This window comes from Dermacentor variabilis, chromosome 5, assembly GCF_050947875.1.
Source record: "Dermacentor variabilis isolate Ectoservices chromosome 5, ASM5094787v1, whole genome shotgun sequence".
Lineage (NCBI taxonomy): Eukaryota > Metazoa > Arthropoda > Arachnida > Ixodida > Ixodidae > Dermacentor > Dermacentor variabilis.
The window spans coordinates 136964630-136985075 of NC_134572.1; the positions used below are offsets into that span (position 1 = coordinate 136964630).

At 44.2% G+C, this 20446-nt stretch overlaps 1 protein-coding gene across 2 annotated transcripts in view; it reads right to left on the reverse strand.

Annotated features, from left to right (window-relative positions):
• Vps13 (vacuolar protein sorting 13C) overlaps positions 1 to 20446 on the reverse strand; it is a 236898-nt gene that overhangs the window by 183190 nt on the left and 33262 nt on the right. For both annotated transcript variants that reach the window (XM_075693536.1, XM_075693537.1), the window contains exons 16-21: positions 19528 to 19732; positions 15431 to 15489; positions 12858 to 13010; positions 7187 to 7295; positions 3742 to 3829; positions 2582 to 2699 (exon numbers count right to left, since the gene is read on the reverse strand). In XM_075693536.1, the coding sequence (XP_075549651.1) occupies positions 2582 to 2699; positions 3742 to 3829; positions 7187 to 7295; positions 12858 to 13010; positions 15431 to 15489; positions 19528 to 19732 (732 nt within the window). The remainder of the gene's footprint in view (positions 1 to 2581; positions 2700 to 3741; positions 3830 to 7186; positions 7296 to 12857; positions 13011 to 15430; positions 15490 to 19527; positions 19733 to 20446) is intronic.

The following is a 20446-nucleotide window of genomic DNA, read 5'->3' on the forward strand; positions in this document are numbered from 1 at the left end:
AGTTCTGAGGTCTCCCTGCGAGCTACAAAATGCCACTGACTAATTGTGCCATAAATGGGCGCCAGAGATACAAAAAATATGAGGACACCTAAGCACTTCTCATGAGTTGTGAATGCGAAAGCACTAGTGTCCAATTGAACACCGCTGAGCGATCCTTTGAGGTATGAACTCCTTGCAGGCAGCCGCGGCGGTGCTCTCTCCCCTCACGTAATACAGCGGCAGCGGTTGTTGCCTTTCGCCCATTCTGCTGAGTCAAGGCCCGAGCCAGCAAGCACGAGCCAGCGTCACGAGCACGCAAGGTAAGCTGGTGATGTGGCGTCACAGCCAATGGGAAGCTTCACAGCTACAGACACCACCGGCTCTTTTGCTCAATGGGCCATTTGGCGCTTTCGCATCAATAATAGCTCTACTGGCATATGCTACCACTTGCAGCCCGTCGATGCAAACAGGTAAAGAGCACGGGAAGAGTCAGTTGGTCACTCACTGCCACCTTATGCTTGCTTCTGCTCTGTGCACTGTTGCACAGCTGTGTCCTCTATCTTCGTGGATACCAGGCCACACTTGTCGTCTGCTTTCCACTAATGCCGGAATATAATCGCTATGGAGCTCATCTATCAGTGTTTGCAGCATGTTTCCAGCATACAACTACATCCTCGCTGAAGATCTAAAAATTCCAACAAAAAAAAAAAATGTTTCCCAGCATTTTTTTCCGCATTACCACTGCATGGTTGGACAATAACCAGTAACATTTCCATGGCACTAAAAACACAGGTACCATAAGAATTTGTTGTTGGTTGCTTTAAGAAACGAAAATACTACCAGCAGGTTTTCTCCAGAGGCATACCGCGCAAAAAGCCGCCTGCTAACAGTTAGTTAGGATGACCCCACAAGTAGCTCACTGCTGCCCCCAAGTGTCAGCTCAGTACAGAAGGCACAATGGCCAAGATTGCCACTAGAACTAACCCACATTGCTTTCAGCACTTCAGAAATAATCACCGACGAGTGCAAAATTCATTGTTTTGAGAAAGCCTTATTTCTCACCGAATCAATTCAGACAAGAAAAATTTGACTGCTATTTACAGTGTCTACACAGCAAAGCACGATACGGTCAAGCCATCTCGCATGCAGTGCAGTTGTGGCTAGACCACGGAGTAAGACATATAGGAGGTGAAACTCCCGTCAGCGCGAGCGAGCGCGGGCGACCAGATAAAGTCACAATTGTTGTATGCGCCGACGGGGCCATATACAGTGGCGGTGCCATGCGGCGCGTCGTAGAAGCCGCAGTGAAAAAAAAAAAAAAGGCAGCGCCCGGGCAGGCGGCTCCGGCCACTCCGGCGCGCTCTCAACGGCAGTAATTTCTTTCCAGGCCGCCAGCACGATAACGGCTCCGCGGGCTTGTGACCCTTTCTGGTCGCCGCAAACAGCGGAGTTTCCACTCCTAAATATTTCTTGCTCCGTGGGCTAGACGTAGATGTTGAGTTTAACTTGCTTCACATCGCAGCTCTTGTTCGTGCTAAGAGTTTGACAGTGGTCGTCGCTTGTCCTCAAAGATAATATTACAACATCAGTTTATTCTACCGACCATTGTTCTGTGTGAAGGACAGTAGGCAATGCTTAGGTCAGCCGTGACGAGTTCTGGCGGGATGAGGCGTTGGCCACAGTGACAGAAATATTGCTTGAACCCATTTTTTCCCCCCAATAGAAAAATTTTGCCATTGCACAGGGCAGAGTTTATGCTATTGTGGAGGAAAACTGCTGCCTATTTTACGGAAGCCAGTGTTTGGAAAAATGGTGGAAAGCAAGAAGCCACGCTGCTATACCATAGTTATACAGTTATGGAAATCTATTGATCTACTGGCTTAATTATTTTTTAGTTTCGCTTTTTTTTTCATAATTGTATTATAATTTCATGCAAGTTCCAATAATCAAACACTAAATGGTGCAATGTTTCAGAACATACAGCTGCCTTTATTTTGGTTAGAACACACTTCAGATATAACAGACCTTTCTTCATGGTTATTACAATCTGTTGCAATGAGCGTCGACTGTAGTGTGGTCACCGAACTGCTATCAATGACTGTACAAACTTGGTATATAGAGAGTCTCACACTGTCGAAAAAGATATTAACGTGTGTCGACTTTCTTTGTGCTAGTGTTTATGCTGTGGTACAAGTGTATACGCATTTCTTGTTCTGCAAAGTGCACTTCAAATATGCGATTGCTATCATATATTATTGTAGTCATTGTAAGTTCTAGCAAAACTGGCAATCCATTAACAAATGTGTATGCAACACAAAGTCTCCCAATCATTCCAGAACAATGATGCCCAACAAACAGGTGAGAAATGTATGGCACATCATTCCACTAAATGATTGTCGACCATGTTCTTCGTCACTGCTGCCACACATTGCATCTTTCTTTAACAGCTATGAGTTAACCCAACAAAAGGTTGATGTTTCTTCAGTATGTCATCAAGCAGCGTTTTCACGAATACAACAGTTACCATTTATCCAACTGCTTTCATATTCTTTTGCAATGCCTTCATTCTCAAAAGTGCTTGCAGTAGCACAAAAGCACTCACTTTGGCAAGCGGACATTGTCTGCGATGATGCACTTGTCAATTTCCACCAATACATCAGTGGGCTGCAGGACATGTAGCTCAGAGTTGCCGCTCCTAAGCATGGACTTCCACTCTTTATCTGAAATTAAAGTTTGCTGGCTTAAGTGGAGATGCTCGAGTGGCAATAAGAGTCTACAAGCAATCACGGTCAAAAATACGAGGCCCATGGCTCTAGGTGCAGGAGCGACTGCGGGGCCACACCGCGGCACTGCTATCTCGATTGGGCGCCTGCTGTGAGGGTGTATAGAATTACAACAAACTTCGCCCTCACTCTCGTATGGCTGTGCCACCCGCTTGATAAATTTCAAACGCAACGCTCAGCTCTTTCGCTGCTGATGGTCAGTGCACAGGAGGGCACTTCCATTTTGTTTCATTTTCTGGGCTGCTGTAGTTTTTGGCACGGCGGTGGCAGACGGCATCCGGGCACGGCTGGCAGGCTCAAACGGTTTCTGCAACGCGAGCCTCGTAACGCTTTCGCCTTAAGTGAGAATGGAACATTAGACAGAACGGGCGTTGACACCAACAAAGTGGTGGCTGTTTGCTTGCTACTCCTATGCAGCAGTGCCTTGCCATGGCATCTGAACCGTCCGTTCAAGCACCAGATATGGAAGCACGGCACACAAGGATGCAAGGTGCACATAGACATGAGGCGTGAACCCAAATTGCACACTGCCGGGCATATGTGCCGTGCGCTTAGCCGAACGGCCGGACGCGCACGTGCCGGAGCTGGTACATGTGTGCAAGAGATGTGAGCAGGCACTGGTTTGGGGAGGAAGGCAAGCACGCACCGACTCTTTCGGACTGATTGTCAGTTGCGAAACAGCCAAACGCCACACTTGAAATTTACCAAGCATGCAACTTGGCCACACAAGAGTGAGAGTGAAGATTGGTGTCGCTCAGTGCACCCTCGCAACAAGTGCCAGACGAAGACAGCAGCACCGCGGTGCGAACCCACAGTCGCTCCTGTGCTCAGAGCCGAGGGCCATGTATTTTTTATCACGATTGTGCTTAGCATGAAGCACCAATGGCTCATTGCAATATTCAGCTTAGGTCATGAGTAACAGAATGAATGACAACAGGACGTTAGTTTTTCAGGATATCTAAAGATCAGCAGTACTGACCTGGGGGGCATACCACAATTTCAGTAGCCGTCACGCGTACAGTGTATTTTTCATACGCCTGGGATATCATGACCTGCATCACTTCAGACTGCACCAAAAGAGAAGAAGAAACAAAAAAAATTTATGCAACAATGCACCAATCAACAAATCAGAGTTCCCCCACTGCCTTAACCTCTAATGTGTGTTCTTGTTCTTGCTGACGGCAATTCTGAACGCAAAGACAAAATGTAGCAATTTTTAGAGAATTATGCTTTGCCAATGAGAACAGCTTGTGCCATGTTGCTTGCTACAATATTGCTGTGTTTTTCAATACAACAACGAAACTACCATCTATAATCAATGGAACTGTGATAGCATATCTTTATACTTTTATTCTTTTTCTTTTCTTTTTTTTCATATTGAATGTGTGCTACACACATAGGAACCAAGTAAAACAGCAAATTTCAGCTAAAACTTTTTATCCTGAATTATTCCACCAATAATGTGTGCTGCTGCCTTCACTGATCAAGGCAGCAGCCCTTTCGTATGAAATACCCAAACAGTCATCGTAATCGTAATGCAGTAGAACCTTGTTCATACATTTTGGAAAAAACTGCGCGAAAAGACATACTACAGTAAAACCTCGTTAAACTGTACCCGCTTAAACAGTAGTTTCGTTTTAAAAGTAGTAAAGTCAAATCCCCGAATCAGCTGCCATTGAACATAATGTGTTTTGTATCCGCATAAACCATATCAGCTTATTGCGTACGCATCGGTTAAAACGTAGCGTTTCAACTTTTCGTCGCGCAAACACGGCGGTGAACCGTCTCCATCGGGCGGCCCGGCAGAACAACAAGCCTCAGAGATTGGAACAACGGCCTCCAAGCGCCCTGTGTGTTTGTACGAAGCCACATCAACATTAACATCATTTCGATGCCGTGCTTTCTCTATGACTATGGCCGTGCCAGAGAGCGTTATGGTGTCGTGCAAGCGAGGACTCGCGTCATTCTGAAGTTCGGATAAAAAAGACGCCGGGTGCTCAGTATAGAAGAAAAATTAGACATCGTCCATGCTGTAGAATGTGACACGAAGAAGTCGGCGCTGGCACGCAACAGGGATCTGCTGCTGGCTACAGTGTGTGGCATTTGGAATGCTAAGAAGTTGCTCGGCAGCGCTGCTGCGACCGCGAAGACATGTCGGCTACGAGGTTCGACTTTTTGCCATCGCTGTTGTTGCTGAAGTGTCGACTAGTGACAGTGATGAGGATGACACGAAAAGCGACAACACGGGCGATTCAAGCCCGACAGTGGCACAAGCTGCGTGTTACGTCAGCCTCATGAATGCAATTGTTGCGACGAGAACAGGGGCGCGATAACGTAATTCTATTCCAAATGAAATGTATTCTAAACTCCGGCATCCGGCAATGAAAAAGGCGCCCCCGGGACTTCTGCAGCACTACTGTGCACGTGCACGGAGAATATGTAACGCCAACGAGGAATCTGCCATGCAAGTGTTTGCTGAGAAGAGGGGGCTGGCTGAAAAGCTGGCACGCAGCTTCAGTAAGTTTGAGGCCGCTGTCGTCGTCGTGCTAGGCCGCCGTGGCATCAAATGAAAATAACACTTCTGTCGCGCGAAGTGAATAAATACTGCATGTTTTTTTCCCCTTTCATCGCACTCTCTCTGAGTTCCGTTTTCGACAGGTAAGTGGGTGATCTCATGCTATTCGGTTAAACAGTACTACCGTTTAGTACATACTTTTTCCGAGCTCCGGCCAACTACGGTTTAACGAGGTTTCACTGTAACCTGGAAAATGTACGACTGAAAGTAAGCAACAAATTTTGACAGATTGAACTATTGTTGACAGCTACGTAATATGATGTGTCGTGCGGATCATCATTGCGGCAGCTAGTGGTGCTCGGGCGACCCCAGACGCGTTTTATTTTCCTATCGCATAGTGTTTCAACAGGGCAACGGGACACCGAAACAGAAACGAGCTGGTGGGCAATGCCGGATGCCCCCGAAACGAAATGTGAGGCCCACATCGCGACGCCTGCGGTAAGGAATGGTGGCACGTTTGGATTATCGCCTACTAAAAACGTGCAGTGCACTACCAATGCCACTATACACCATATGCTGTGGAGCAGATAGTTGAAGATGCTTATTGTAATAGGTTTGGCGGTGATAGCTTGAATGCGGCGTGCGACGGCGGAGGTGGAGATTTGCTGGTACCAGAATAAGAAACTGTGTGCGCCATCGTTTTCATGTGAGACAAACGGCTATATACAGTTCTCTATTGCACGCCCTCGTGCTTTTTCTTGTTCACATGGGATCTAGTGGCTGGAAAATATCTGTAGCCCGTCTGTAGCGAACGGCAGCATGTTTCGGTTATTGTCTATTAAAAGCATGCACTACACTTCTGACGGCCCCTTGCGCAGTGATACAGATAGGCGAAGATGCTTATCGCAATAGGATTGGCGGTGATAGCTGTGAATGCCGCATGCGACAACCCCGACAATGATTTGCTGATACTGAAATGAGAAACTGAGTGCGCACTGGTGTTTTCACGCGAGATGGATGGGTGAGTATTGCGGTGAAGCTGCCACACTGGGCAGCTACCATACTGGTCTTGATCGCGCATGCCTCGCGAACTTTCATGTCTATATGGGAAAATATGTCATACGATAATAGTTTGGTAACATACTGAACGTTGGTGCCAAAAAATCGTGTTTTCTGGGAGCATATGAACCGGTCAAAAATGAGTGTTACTCTATTGGATCATCCTTTGTGTCCTTGACTGCTAACCTTGGCACCAGAAAGACTTAAGTAACGGGAACGTATCAACAAGGTTCTACTACACTCCAGTTGTGCAGGACAGTCCTTGATAACCTGCACAGGTGAGCACAACACATTATCATAATTTATAGTGTTTATTGGCACAAGGCACAAAAGAGCACCATGAAAAAGGCAACAAGTTGCCAATGAAAAAATGAATTGTGAATGCTAGATGTAACATGGCTTTAAAAAATCTCAGAAAGTTATTCACAGTAAAATGCATAAAATACATATATAAATATCAAAATAATGACAATTAATACTGATTTGTGTTATGACTATAAAAACTTTGCTACAAATAGTCAAGCATGTCAGTGACAGAAGCACTAGTGCCTCGCCAGTGCTCTTAAACGCAAGGGCTGGGAGGCATGGGGTCTAGAAAAATGCTATCGCAGCAGCAGCCTCCAGTGAAAGGATGTGCTACAAATATCTTGTGCTGATAACTCACTATGTACCAGCATCTTGTAAAAACTTTAAAAAGTAACTTGCTGTCAAAAAAGTGGTTCTACGCCAATAAACATTGCCAGGTGGTGAGGAATGTGTGGTGTCATTGAACTATGACAGTATTTGGAGGCACTATTTCGAGCAATCAAAAGTGGTGCAGATATTTCACGCAGTGAACAGAATGAAATACCTCGGTGCTCCCAGACTTGACTAGCTCGCGCACTGTAGGCGCCTTGCGACTCCTCGGCAGGCCGTGAACATAGAGCTGACCGAAGCTGATCACCAAAAGGAGCTTGTTGCTGAAACCACCACATGGAAACACAATTATGAAGGGCATCGTTGACATGTGCTCACTTCAGCTTTAGTCGCCTCTAGAAAAAAGAAAAATCAGAGACAACAATATCCAGCACATTGCAACGCATAGGAGGGCAAACCCTAATTTAGTCATTTTAGTTTTTTCTGCAGCTAGGTGGCAGCATCCTACAGTTCTATGTGCCAATGTGTTAAGTGTCCCTGTGTTTTTATGGAGGAAGCCGTTAGTTTTAAACAGTTCTTGGCAGTGCCTGTGAACATCACAATTTTGTGATGGATGAACACTAAAAGCCGAGCGTTTGTGTGCCAAGATCAGTTTCTTTTTTCTTTTTCTTTTTTTATATGTCAAGGGTGGAGGTGGGGGCTGTAACTGAAACTGCTGTCATGCTTTGGCAAGGATAAAGTCAATCTCAGCTCTTCCGGTAGTTTTCTTGTTTTCTTGGTTGGGTAATGGTTGCCGTGTCACAGAGAAACCCCACTGGTGGGCTTCAAGTTGACGTAACAAGGATTTCACAGAACTTCTGTAGGCAATAAAAAAAGACCATTGGCAAAGATTCAGAGGAGAAATGTTTAGAATGCGGAATGTTCCAATAAGTTTTAAATTCACATTTTTCATGTTAAGATTTTTTGCCAAGTCATTGCCTGTACTTCTCGCTAACAATTCATACAGGATAGCATTGACGCCAGCCACACTCTGAAAGGCTGCATTAAAATGCATGAAGCCTCGATAATGCAGAGCTGTAATATATGGCTGTGAGCTTGGGGGCCTTATGCTTTATAGTATAAGCAGCATTGGCCACTGGCATTGATGTGACACTGGCCAAAAAACACACCAAAGTCTGGGTATGCAGTACTAGAACCCCTCCAGTCCCACGCCCCTGCCACTTTTGCTAAGTAGCGCCAACCTTTCATGTGTGCCCCTGTTCCCCGATTCGTCGCTCAATCCATTTCTACAACTTCTACTTCCACGGTTTTTGTTTCCGGTAGTTCCACTTCCGGAATTCTCAGTTCTTGAATGTTTGCTTGTTGCATGCTCACACCTCTACGCTGCAGTAGAAGATGGCAGTGATGTCGCTCCCACTCGGAACCAGAAGCTGTGACTACGCAAGTTCCTTTAACACTGAAGTTGAGGGGATGAGCGAGGAAGGAGCATGGTGGAGGTGGGTAGGTTGGCGGTACATTAATTTGGTAAGTTTCTTGGCAGCCAGGCAGACAGGCACTTCCGTCTTCATGACATTCGCAGCAACATTAGCAAAATAACTGGTACTTGCGCTCCTGAAAAAGATGCCTGGCTTAGTGGCTACTATTATCTAAATGTACACAAAGCACCTTGGATTCACAGAATATTTAGCAGGCTCTAGCCAATTCCAAGTGTTGTCTTACAGGAGGGACACTAAAGAGGTATACTAAGCAGTATTAGTAAATTACAGCTTCTGTAATAGCAGAGCAGCTGCTCTTACTGAGGGGATGCTTGGTAAGTCACAAATAATAAAACAAAAGTCACGTGGCAACACCGCCAGTGAAGTTCTCACACCATCTTGCCATGACATCATCGATTTTGACAGCGTCTGTTCAGGTATAGTTTGTTGATAAAGAATTACAATTGCTGCGAGAGACATGCAACATACTGTACGAACAAGCGACTGCATGAGGTGACCAGTGCCAGAAGTCAGTGGAAAGCATAGGAAAGGTACACTTTGCCCCCTTCCACACCCATACCTGCCAACCTGGCGAGATAAAAAATCGGGGGATTTATTCGCACCAACGAGGGGGTGAGGGGGGGTTGCATTCACTGTTTTAACTTCCGGTGGGACCGGGTGGGGGGGTTCAAACTTTCAGGCAGTGTTTGATGAGTCCTTTTGCAGGGACCTCCTTGCAGTAGCAGTCTTTGCTCACTTCAAAAATTTGTCCGAGTAGCTTTGCTCAAAACATGGTCCAGACTGACGGCCCTTCACTAGCAGCAGGTGTTGGAGGGTTGTGTTGCACATTGATGAGCGGAATTCAGTCCTAGTTTTTCTCGCCGTGCTAAAATCCTCTCAAACTCTGTCCTGCTATGCAGTATCACGAGTAAATAGAGCATCACCTTAGCAACTCAGTGAAATATGTTTTCCAACCATACACCTCTGCATGTCCCACCTTTCTTCATTTATAATGTGCTCTTGAAGACTATATGCCTGTAGTGTGGCAAACTCAGCTTCGAGAGCATCTAAAGCGTCTTCAGCAGATTCACTGGAATCTCGGGGCAGCAGCTGAGGGAAGCTGAATAAAAAAACAGACTCGAGAGCGATGCCTGTGAAATAAATTTCAGGTTGGCCACCTCCGCATTCTTGCGAGTTGCATTTCAGAGTTGCGTCGACATCCATAATGCTTCACCTCGTCGCATTTCGGAAACATTTTCCGTAGAAGAGGCCCAACGTGGTCGCTGACACTAAGAGGTAGGTTGTGTTCGACGAGGAATCCCGTAAACAGGCACTCCACACGTATGACACTGTTGTCGCAGTTGTTCCAGAGAAAGTTCACTATGTTGTCTTGCTGCTCAGCGGTGCGCCGTGGAAACGTGCAGTTTCAATTTGCCTTTACCACCGTGTGCTGACGTCGTATCCACACGTTGTACAAAATGCATAAGGTTCTTCTTTTGATGTCAAAAAGCACAGGAATTCAGAAGTATAAGATCGCAAAAACTTCTGCAAATACCTTTTATTGGGCTTTGATAGCGCCATGGCATCAAGCACACGAGGATTGTAACATTACACGGTGCACTGCATACACATGGCCTAGCCAACACTAATCATACACACAAGCAGCAATGACTTGCAAGCAGCAGCAACAAGATGCACCATGGAGGAAGGCCCGCATGAAATGCAAGAGCTACCATAGAATAAAGAACAGAGCTACATTGGCTCTCGCTTACTAGGCACCATAGTCGGCTGCTTAGTCGATGATACCGATGGTGCTAGTGCGGCAGTTGTTGGTGATGCTGACGATCAGAATGTGGCTTTAGATTTCGCAGTACCGTTTTCGCAAAAACCATTATTGCACGAACAGAGACCACTTTTTGGGAGATATAATACTGTGATCGTGCAATCGGAAAGTTCAGTAAAAATTGGGAGTCTCCGTGGTGAATCAGGAGGGCTGGCAGGTATGCACAGCCCACCTCCCCCCACTTCCCGCCAGCACTTGTGTACAACACTGTTGTGAATGCTTCCTTGAGATTAGTGAAAAATTATCCATCCCCCAGCAAGCAGGAAGGCTCTTTTATGGAGATAAAGTAAACAGGTATGAAAGAGCAAGTTTCAGAGGGAGATCATCTCACTTGCTAGGAGTCACTTTACTGCGTGTTACTTTGGAGTGCCTATCCCATGAACTAACTAGTTGCCCAACAAGGTGAATTGAGAGGTAAGCCGACCTCTTTACTTCAGTCATTTGCAAAGTGGGTAACCCTCTGCCTAGTGATTAGTTCATTTTGCTTATAGCAATAAATACACATATTGGGAGTGTGTGCTGCCATTTCTGCCTTATTTGTTCAGAGCTCGCACAGTTGTGATTTCCTTGCTTATCAGGTTGGTGATAAGTTACAGACCAACGAAAGTGGCCAGACCCTGAGTGTGCCTTCTGCCCCAGCCACATGCAGAACCGACCTCATACATCGCATTAAAAATGTACTGAAGACTTTTACCTAGCTAGTTTTGAGAACTAATCCCAGATACTAAAGATATTAAAAAATTAAGTTGAACTCCCATAGAATGAGCGAAAAATGGATATTTGAATGAATAATTTACCAGTCTGAAGTGATTTCTAAGTACTATTATTCTAAGCTGTCTAAGTATGCGTAAGCATCGTATGCGTAAACATTGTGCCACTCGCTGATCCCCATGCAGCCCGGTGTCATTATCAGTATTATGAAACTTGATCCAACCAATATAAAGCTTATCAAGTCTTTTCAGTCGTAATCAACCTTACCGGACTTACCCTTATCAGATTTGATACAACCATTACAAGCCCTTATTGCTCATTAGCACCTTATCCATCCGCACCGAACCACTACCAACAGTGATGAGACCCACATAACTCCTCATCACTCCTTATATATAATCCTTATCAACTCATTGACTGCTTATTTGTCTGTGCTGCATGATGCGAAGCACATGAGCCTTCATAGATCAGTGGCATTTTGGTCTGTGAAGGAATACCTCAAGGGATGGCGCATCCTGCAACCACCGAAACACAACGACATTGTCGAGTGTTTGGCATTAAATTTTCACAAAATCAGAATTTTCCTGATGTCTACAGCGCACCAAGTTGGCTCTACATGTGGTTCTAGAGATTACTTCTATTCCACAATCACCAAATATTTCAACAAAGCCATCATAGAAACAATGTTTTATATATTATTTTCTTCCCACTGATTCCTCTTTTTGATAGATAGGTTGCCTCATTGGGTAGGTAGAGAAATGCTTACGCATTTAGAAGAAATGGTTCCACTTTGAGGCATAATTGTGTCAAAATTCAAGCATTGAGAATAACAGTGCAGAGTAATAAAACACTTGCTAATTCCTTATATATTCATTAATACATAGCCAGGTTTATCAATATCCATTCTTGCTCCTCTCCTCTGCAATGTGTGGGGTCTCTCACACCCGTACTCTTGGGACAAAGGAACGACAACACAGTAGTGCAAACAATCACAAGGGCATTTATTGCACCTTTCATAGATCAGTGCCTGCTAGCCGAGTTGCTATCCACAAAGCATGCCGGTGGGCGCGCGACAAATCTAGAAGCCTGACTCACCGCGACCGGAAGCGAGCGAGTATGTTCGCCCCATGCTAGATCCCAACGCCTGGTCCTTCGCGTGTATGGTCACGCGAATCGTGGCGCGTTCGAAGGCGGCCACGCGAGGCGGTCTCGCAGAAGCATGGGTCGGCGCGCGGGACGTCCTCGCTGTTAGCCGACCCGCCGGGGAAGAGGGTCGCTCCACGCGCGGCACGGTACATCCGTCCCGCTTGCTGTCTCGACCCCCAAGAGAGACCGAGCGCCTTGTCTCCCGGCGCCCGAGTAACCCCGCAGCGGCGCGACGCTTGCGCCATCTCTCGCACCGCGCTTGTACCACTCCTACCGCCGCGTGGCCTGGCGCCCGCGGCGGGCGAAGCCGCCCTGCAGGAGACTAGCCATGCGGGAAAACTAGATCTCAGGGGAGGCGTGAGAGTCACGCATCCCCACAAATGCCATACTAGTAATTACTGTAGCTGCTACTGATAAAACATACAGCCCATGTGAGGAGAGCACCCATTAAAAATGAGGACTTCCTACACCTCAGATTAGCATCAATCAAATACATTAAGAGCATCAGTAAGGGGCCAACATTTGTCATTCTGCTGACCAGTACTCTCCAGTTAAATGCGGAAGTTGTGGAATCATTCTTGAACACGTTAAATCAAGAATAAAACTAAGATTAACACAAGAGAAGGCTACCACACACGGCCCAAGCACACGATTGAAATCTGAAGAAAACAATTCTGCGCTCAGAGCCAAACAATGTTGCCAAGACTCACTCCTTCTTCCGGCCACCTTCGTGGATGACTAGGTAGGATGGCTTTAGATCAACCAGCACCTCGAGAGCTTTCCGCTGCTCAATAGCATGCTGTAGCCCAGTGGCCGACATGGCCTTGATGTCGTTCAGCTTCGATACTGCCTGTGCCTGCAGCCTGCAAGCACAGCGAAAAGCACACTGTAACACTACACAAACTCTCGAGGGGTTGCACCCATTTTGGTTAATACACTCACAGCCAATTTAACAATGATATTAGGGTAGAAGCTTGGGCGAGTTGGTCGTAGTGAGTTATTAAGGGTTCATTACATGATAAGGACAAGTGGGCCAGTTTATGTGTTGTTTCAGAAAGCCTAACGAATACAGCGCAAAGGCACAAGATGCAAGAACAGTAGACACAACAAACACTCAACATCAACTGAAAGTTGACTGCATGCCCCAACGTCAAGTTCTACACACTTTAGATAAACATGGCAGATCAATGGCTAACCCCATCACTCAGTGTTTACATGCAAGCACCACTCCCTTCCAGTTCTGTGGAAAAGCATATTTTTTATTACACTCCATTCTTTAAGCATAGTAGGCAATGCTGCAGAAGCTATGCAAGTAGCGCGGTCATAGAATTCTCACTCAGCGCATCTTACAGTACTGTCGTTTTTATTTGAGATGCTTTCCAGAGAGTAACTTCATTAAAATCTCGTTATTTCAACCCTCGTTGATCTGGAAAATCAGATATTGGGTCATCCTCCGGTCCTGGCAAGTGGATGCATTATTTACTGTCATCAAGCTCTTATTAATTTGGACGTATTTGGACATGCACCAGTTAACTAGACAACCTTCGGAGTATGTCACATCTTGAGTATGTGATGCAAAAGGGCAAAAGTGGCGCCAGCATCTAAATTAAATGAAGTCACAGAGTTCGCACCATCACAGTCATCAACACGAATCATAGGGAACATGGGAACAACAGAAACACTTCACCATGTTGTATTCTGGTGTTTACCACAACATATGACATCACGTTGGCCAGGTGCCTTTAGAACTACATGATCACCACTCATGAGCGCATCGACAACGACCATGGACTTTTCTTAATTTTGATTCAGTGCATGAAACGTGGAATGTCACAAACATAGTGGAAGCGATCAAGGATAACAAGTGATTCTACAGCAGAAGGTTCGACATTTGGGTGAGTTGGTACTGGTTGAACATCTTGAAGGGGCAGCGCAAAAAAACGACGACAGAAGGCAGGAACACTGTCCTGTGTGTTCGTGCCTTCTGTCGTCGTTTTTTTTCGCTGCCCCTTCAAGATGATTCTACAGCGACACAACATTACAATAGGTGATCTTTTTCTGACCAGGTCATGGGCAAAAAAATAATTGGGATGTGTGTGCGGATGTGCATGCCTACTTGGATGTGTACACCTACTCGAACGATTCACACCTCATGCCGCGGCTGAACTGCAGAGGAAGATGCGAGAACTTCACCGTTATTGCGTTCACCAGTCATGCAATGATGCAAGTCGGTTTCCGCATTGATCTTATAAAAAATAAACATAATATTGTCAATCTTTTGAGCAAATAAAGACATGTTGATGTAAGCACTTGTTTAGCCCATTTTTTGTACGTTCGATAATTTAACATTGGTATAATTCTATCATTTTTTCCAAATCTATGATATCCGAATTAATGAAGTTATGAAGTTTAACTACAACTTATGGACTAAGCATTACATCAAATCAAATTGTGCACCAAATTTGTGTCTGCTGTTCTTAACTCTGCTTGTTTGGTAGGCTAAAAAATTTAATTCTGGGGTTTTATGTACCAGAACCATGATCGTAAGGCACGCTGTAGTAGAAGATTCCGAATTAGTTTTGACCACCTGAAGTTTAACGTCCACCCAATACACAGCCCATAGGCATTCTTGCATTTTGTCCCCATTGCAAAGCAGCTGGCATAGTCAGAATTTGATCTCACACCCTCAGGCTTAGCAGCGCAACACCATGGACACTACACATTTGGTAGGTGAATAGGGATCAAATTTACGATGGCGTCAATGTATAAATATGTAATATTTTGCAATATAAAGGTATGATACTTGATGTTACATTAAATTACATGACACATACGTCTCTTTTTCATATGTGGCCCACTATTTTATGGACACAAATATGAGCAGAGAGAAAGAATCTCTCTAGCCTTCGTGGCATTGCTTGTTATGCATGAAACAGGCTATAGATATTGTCACAGATGAGGTGCTTAAAGAAGATGGAAGGAAGATGTGAAGTAGGCAAAAGAATGTGGAGAGGCCACAATCACCCTACCAGTAACAATATCTATCTGGTAGAAAGTATGCTTTTTTTTTAATGTGGTCTCTGTGCCATGAGCACTTGTAAGAGCGGGTGATGTGACCTGCCATTGATATGCTATGCGAAGGTATTACGCACCGAAACTTGTCGAGAGAAAATATTGAACCTTCTCACACAGCCACAATTACACACCGGAAGGAAAGGAACCATGGTAGGCCATTAGTTTCATGTCTTTATGCCAAGCAAAATAACATAGAAAGACTTCTCACTTGTCAAGGGTGGCCTGCTCTGGGGGGCTGAAGACATCCACCAGGGCAGAGATGACAGCCTATGGAAATACAAATAAGGTAATAAGATATAAGTCAGAAACAATGGTTCCTCAAACCAGACATGGAAGGTTTCGAATTAGATAACGCAACTGCCCTACACAAAACGCTTGCAGCAGTTATCCTTATTCTTGTGCCCAGCCATTTCATCTTGAGTTTACACAGCCCAAAACAAACAGTGCGAAAAGAACAGAAGATGAAAGAATCAGACAATGTGAGTGCTGTTTGACTCTTTTGCCCTGTGTTCCTTCCATGCCACTTATTTTCTACAATGTTAACCTAGCCAATCGTCCAGCTTGCCATTCTCATTCACAGCATTAAAGAAGAGAAAACAGGCTAGCATTTCTTTTCCCAGACATTTTATTACATATACTATATAAAATTCATGCACCATTCAACTGCACAATATAAATGCTGAACCTCAATGTTATTTTCTTGCAATAATCCAAATAAAGTAGGAAATCCACAGAAAACCCCTCCTAACCCCTACCAATGCTTCCCACCCTGTTTCCAGTAGCCCACCAATCTTTTCAAAAATTGTTTTCCTTCAGGTGATCAGCGCACAACTGCTTTCCATACAAGGAATGAACAGCTTACGTTTTCATCACAGTTTTTTGTTCTTAACTGAGACTCGTTTTATATCCTAAAGGCCAAGTAAAAAAGTGAGCCTAGTGCATTCAAGCATTTAGAAAAACTTAAAAGCATACCCCGCCCCAAGGGAAAGGCTGCTCTTAAATGCTTTATATTATCGTAGCATATATAAACACAAATATGACATCTGCTTTCTGAGCACATAATTTGGCAGTCTGAACTCGACAAAACAAATGATTCTAGTATACTTGATCCACTAAAAGCTCAGTATTTCAAAATAGTCTTGACAAACTAGGAGAGTAAAGAACCCAGCCTTTATTTATGTGCAATCCGAAAAAAATCATACAGTAAATGGTAGACAGAAATGTTGACATGATGAAGCACTTGACAACCATCGTATTTAGTTACATTATTGAAGAGACCCTAAGGCAAGAATGTGAAGACTGATTTGCAGTACTCTTTCAAAACACACTTTGCACACAAGGTTACTTACTAGCAAAGGAAACAAATGCCAGAAACTTCTCTCTCTGAATAGTAAGCTCATCATGCCACAGCAATATCTTTTATGTATTTCATCATCATAATTATCAGCCTGTTTTATGTTCACTGCAGGATGAAGGTCTCTCCCTGCAATCTCCAATTACCCCTGTCCAGCAAAAAGCCTGCAAAATGTGCCTTAAGCAATCTCTTGTAACCTTTTTTCTTTCAGTTTTATTTTTGTACCTTCCACTAAATTGAAAAAGCAAAAGCTGTGCACAATAATGCGCGTATACAGTGCTCGTAGAATAATATGCGAGATTACTCGAAAGTACCACATCATGATGCTAAGAATCTGGTCACTAAAGGCATACCTGCCGACTCTCCAGAATTGTTCGTTATGCTTATGAATTTGGGCTCGTTCTACGATTTTAGGAATTCTGTGTTAAGTTTTACGAAAAATTTATTCTGTTCATGAAAAAGTTCTAAAGGTGGTCAAAAGTGGGGTGGCGCAATGTTCCAAAAAAGGTGTATGCAATAAAGGAGTTGTGAAGATGGAAAATATATGGGGTTTTACGTACGAAAACCTCTTTCTGCTTATGAGGCACGCCATCGTGGAGGACTCCGGAAATTTCGTCCACCTGGGGTTCTTTAACGTGCGCCTAAATCTAAGTACACGGTTGTTTTTGCATTTCGCCTATATCGAAATGCGGCCGCCGTGGCCGGGATTCGATCCCGCGACCTCGTGCTCAGCAGCCCAACACCATAGCCACTGAGCAACCACGGCGGGTAGTTGTGAAGATGGACGATTATGATGGTGACGATTTGTTGGCATCCTCTTTGAAATGAGGCAGTGACAAACAGTCACCTGGCCTGCTTGATTTAATCAGGTATGCTATACATCTTTTTCACTCTAGCATTTTTGTTGAAGGTACCCAATTAAAGGTACCTATACAGAACCCTCTTGTTACAGTGCAAGACCACAAGCCTACCATACACTTTTCAAGTGTCTCCTGAATGCGAAGTTATTCAGCATTGCTAACAAGGCACAAACATAGTTTTGCCCATCTGTCTCTGACCCTACCCTTGAAAGTTTGCTGATGGTGAAAGAACACCAGAGAGGTGCTTGCTTTGAGCAGCTCCTGAAGCATGCAAAATCATGCAAGCAGGTAAAATGAGTAACAGCAGTGTTGCTGGAAAAACCCCTGTCCCACCTAGGCAATAAGAACAGTTTTTAGCAGCAGTATTACTGTGTTCAATGAGATCAACAATGTTTGACTTGTACGTAATTTGTACGTAATTAATTTGTACATATTCCAAAAAAAAAAAAAAAAGGTGTGGGTTCCAGGGCAAACTTTAAAAAAAAAAAATGCATGTGAATTTCCAGTCTTGGGAAATTAATAATTGGCATGTATGAATCAAAACAGAAATATTGGCCAGTTGCCTGCTCCGAAGGTCACATGCTGTGCGATGCCTGTAGTTGAAAGAATGTTACACTTTCACCCTCATGGCCATGGGTGCCACATTGGTTAAAACTCCAATTCATGGGCTAGATCTAGTACGCATAAACACAGAAGAAAATGAACAGGCAAACAGCCTCTGCTGCAGTTGAATTGGTACAGCCTCACACACGTAATGTGCAAGATGTTGGTTCTGCTCCCACCAACATCAAGTTGTTATGTGTAATTTTATTTCCCTTTTTTCTTATTATTTCTACGTAACAATTAAAAATAAAAATGAACAGCAATATTTCCTACGCTTTACCTGACTCCATTGTCTGATGGCTTCATGTAGTTGTAACTAAGACTTAACACCTCAATCCCCTTTAATCTAATTCAATCTAGCATAACCACTTCCACTAATGTGCCGTTAAATTCGACCTTGTTATGGTCAAGGCACTATAGATGAGAGAAGTGTGGAATTCCTACATTACGAATAACAGCACAACTTCATGATCAAAAATTCCATCAGAACCCATCTACAATGATTGCCTAAGCTATGTGAGAGCATTTTCACAGCATACATATCGTATTTATTCGATTATAAGGCAGTCACAATTTAGGGTGAGGGTGCAGTTGGAGGACCCAAGGAAAAAAAAAAATTACGTGTGTACACAAGTATAAGGCGATGCAGAGTAGGCGACAAATTACTCAAACTTGGCAGGAACTGCTTGGAATATTGAATTACTAACACAGCCATAACGCAATATGATGACCATGAAACAGAGGGGAAAAGAGCCTTACCTCTACCTCTACCATGAAATAGAGTGAAGGAGGGAGGTGGGAAGAGGGTGGGATTCCCAAGGAGATAACAAAATTCGATTAGTGATAACTTTCCTTAGGATGTTGCTTAATTAAGGCAGCACATGCCATGCTGCAGCGAAGCACACTACGAGGCAAAACTTGCACTGCTGTGAAGCCACACCTCAAGGCAAAATTACACATAACCTGCACTCCATCTTTACTGTTTACTCAGCCTCACGTGTAATGAAGGGGGTGACTTCGAGGCTATGAATTTGGAGAAGAAACCTCGACTCACCCATATTCAAATAAATATGGTATTTTATTCAACTATTACAGCTGATTCAGTGGAGCGCGACTGTGTGTCCATTTGCCTTAGTCGCTTTTGCGGCCGCACACTCTGCATGCCTCTGGAGACCCAACCCTTTGCAAGCAAGCCACGCATGTGAACCGATATTGTGACAGCCTGATGGTGGTGGTGCTTTTGCACTCTACTGTCGCACGTATTCTGTGCCTCTTCTAAACTGTTGCCATGGCACCAATAACAGACACTCACTTGCCAAGCTGCAAGCCTAGGTTCAATTCGTTGTAGGAGCAACATCTTTCTCTTCTTTTTTTTTCAGGGCCACATAGACATACCAAAGTGGAGTAGGGTAGCCAAGGAATTGCTCTCGCATTTAGTAACACATGGCTGTTCCCCAGCTTCCTGCTTAAAAAAACATGCTCACGTACCACGTCATAGATCATTTCCACAGGTTCTGCCAAAAGGTGAACTCTTTGGTCACATTTGTCATCAAGTGGATTTGTTTCAAACAGGAAGGTCAGAAGAGTCTTCTTTTCATTGCCTTGAACAATCTCCGATGATATCAGAGTACAGAATTCTGATGGCTCTTGAGGAAAGCCAAGCACCTTGAATTTCTCTATTTTTGACTCCAACCTGAAAAAAAAAATGCACGACATGCGTTGTGAATGATCCCCTACAAATGTAGGCACAAGGTACAGTCTAGTTTGGCTGCTGTCAACTGTGCCAGATAACTTCTAGATGTGTCACATGCATATTTTTTTTAACTTTCAGTGCACAATGTTCGGTGATGACACTGCAGCATACCTAATAGAATGTTTTCAGCATGATTTCCAAAGAGCAAGGAAACAGCATGCAACAAGTGGTGACCCAACACTAGCATTCATGAACATGCAAACAAAAGAACAAATTAACATGCAAAACCTACCACATTGCAGTGGCTAATCCAATAGCGAGACATTTTTACAATGTTCTGATTTATCTATCGTTTGGACAAGTGTGACTAAACATGTGAAGTGTACCTGCAGTGGCAACATGAATGTTATGAAGAGTGTTTTTGTTTGTACATGCAAGTATTTACAGTAGAACCTCGTTGATACATTTTGGAAAAAAAACATACTAACCAGGAAAAAGTGTGATCCAAAGTCACTAAAAAATTTGAAAGACTCCACTATAGTCGACATTTACATAATATGAAGTGTTGCGTGAACCCTTGGAGCACAGGCACCAACACGCGCACAGAGTTGATGGGGCCTGAGCAGCCTAAGATGCGCATTGTTTTAAGGCTTCAGCAAGCTTACGTTTGCGCTCCTCAAATTCGGCTTGTGTCAGCAGCTTCTTCGAGTGGGG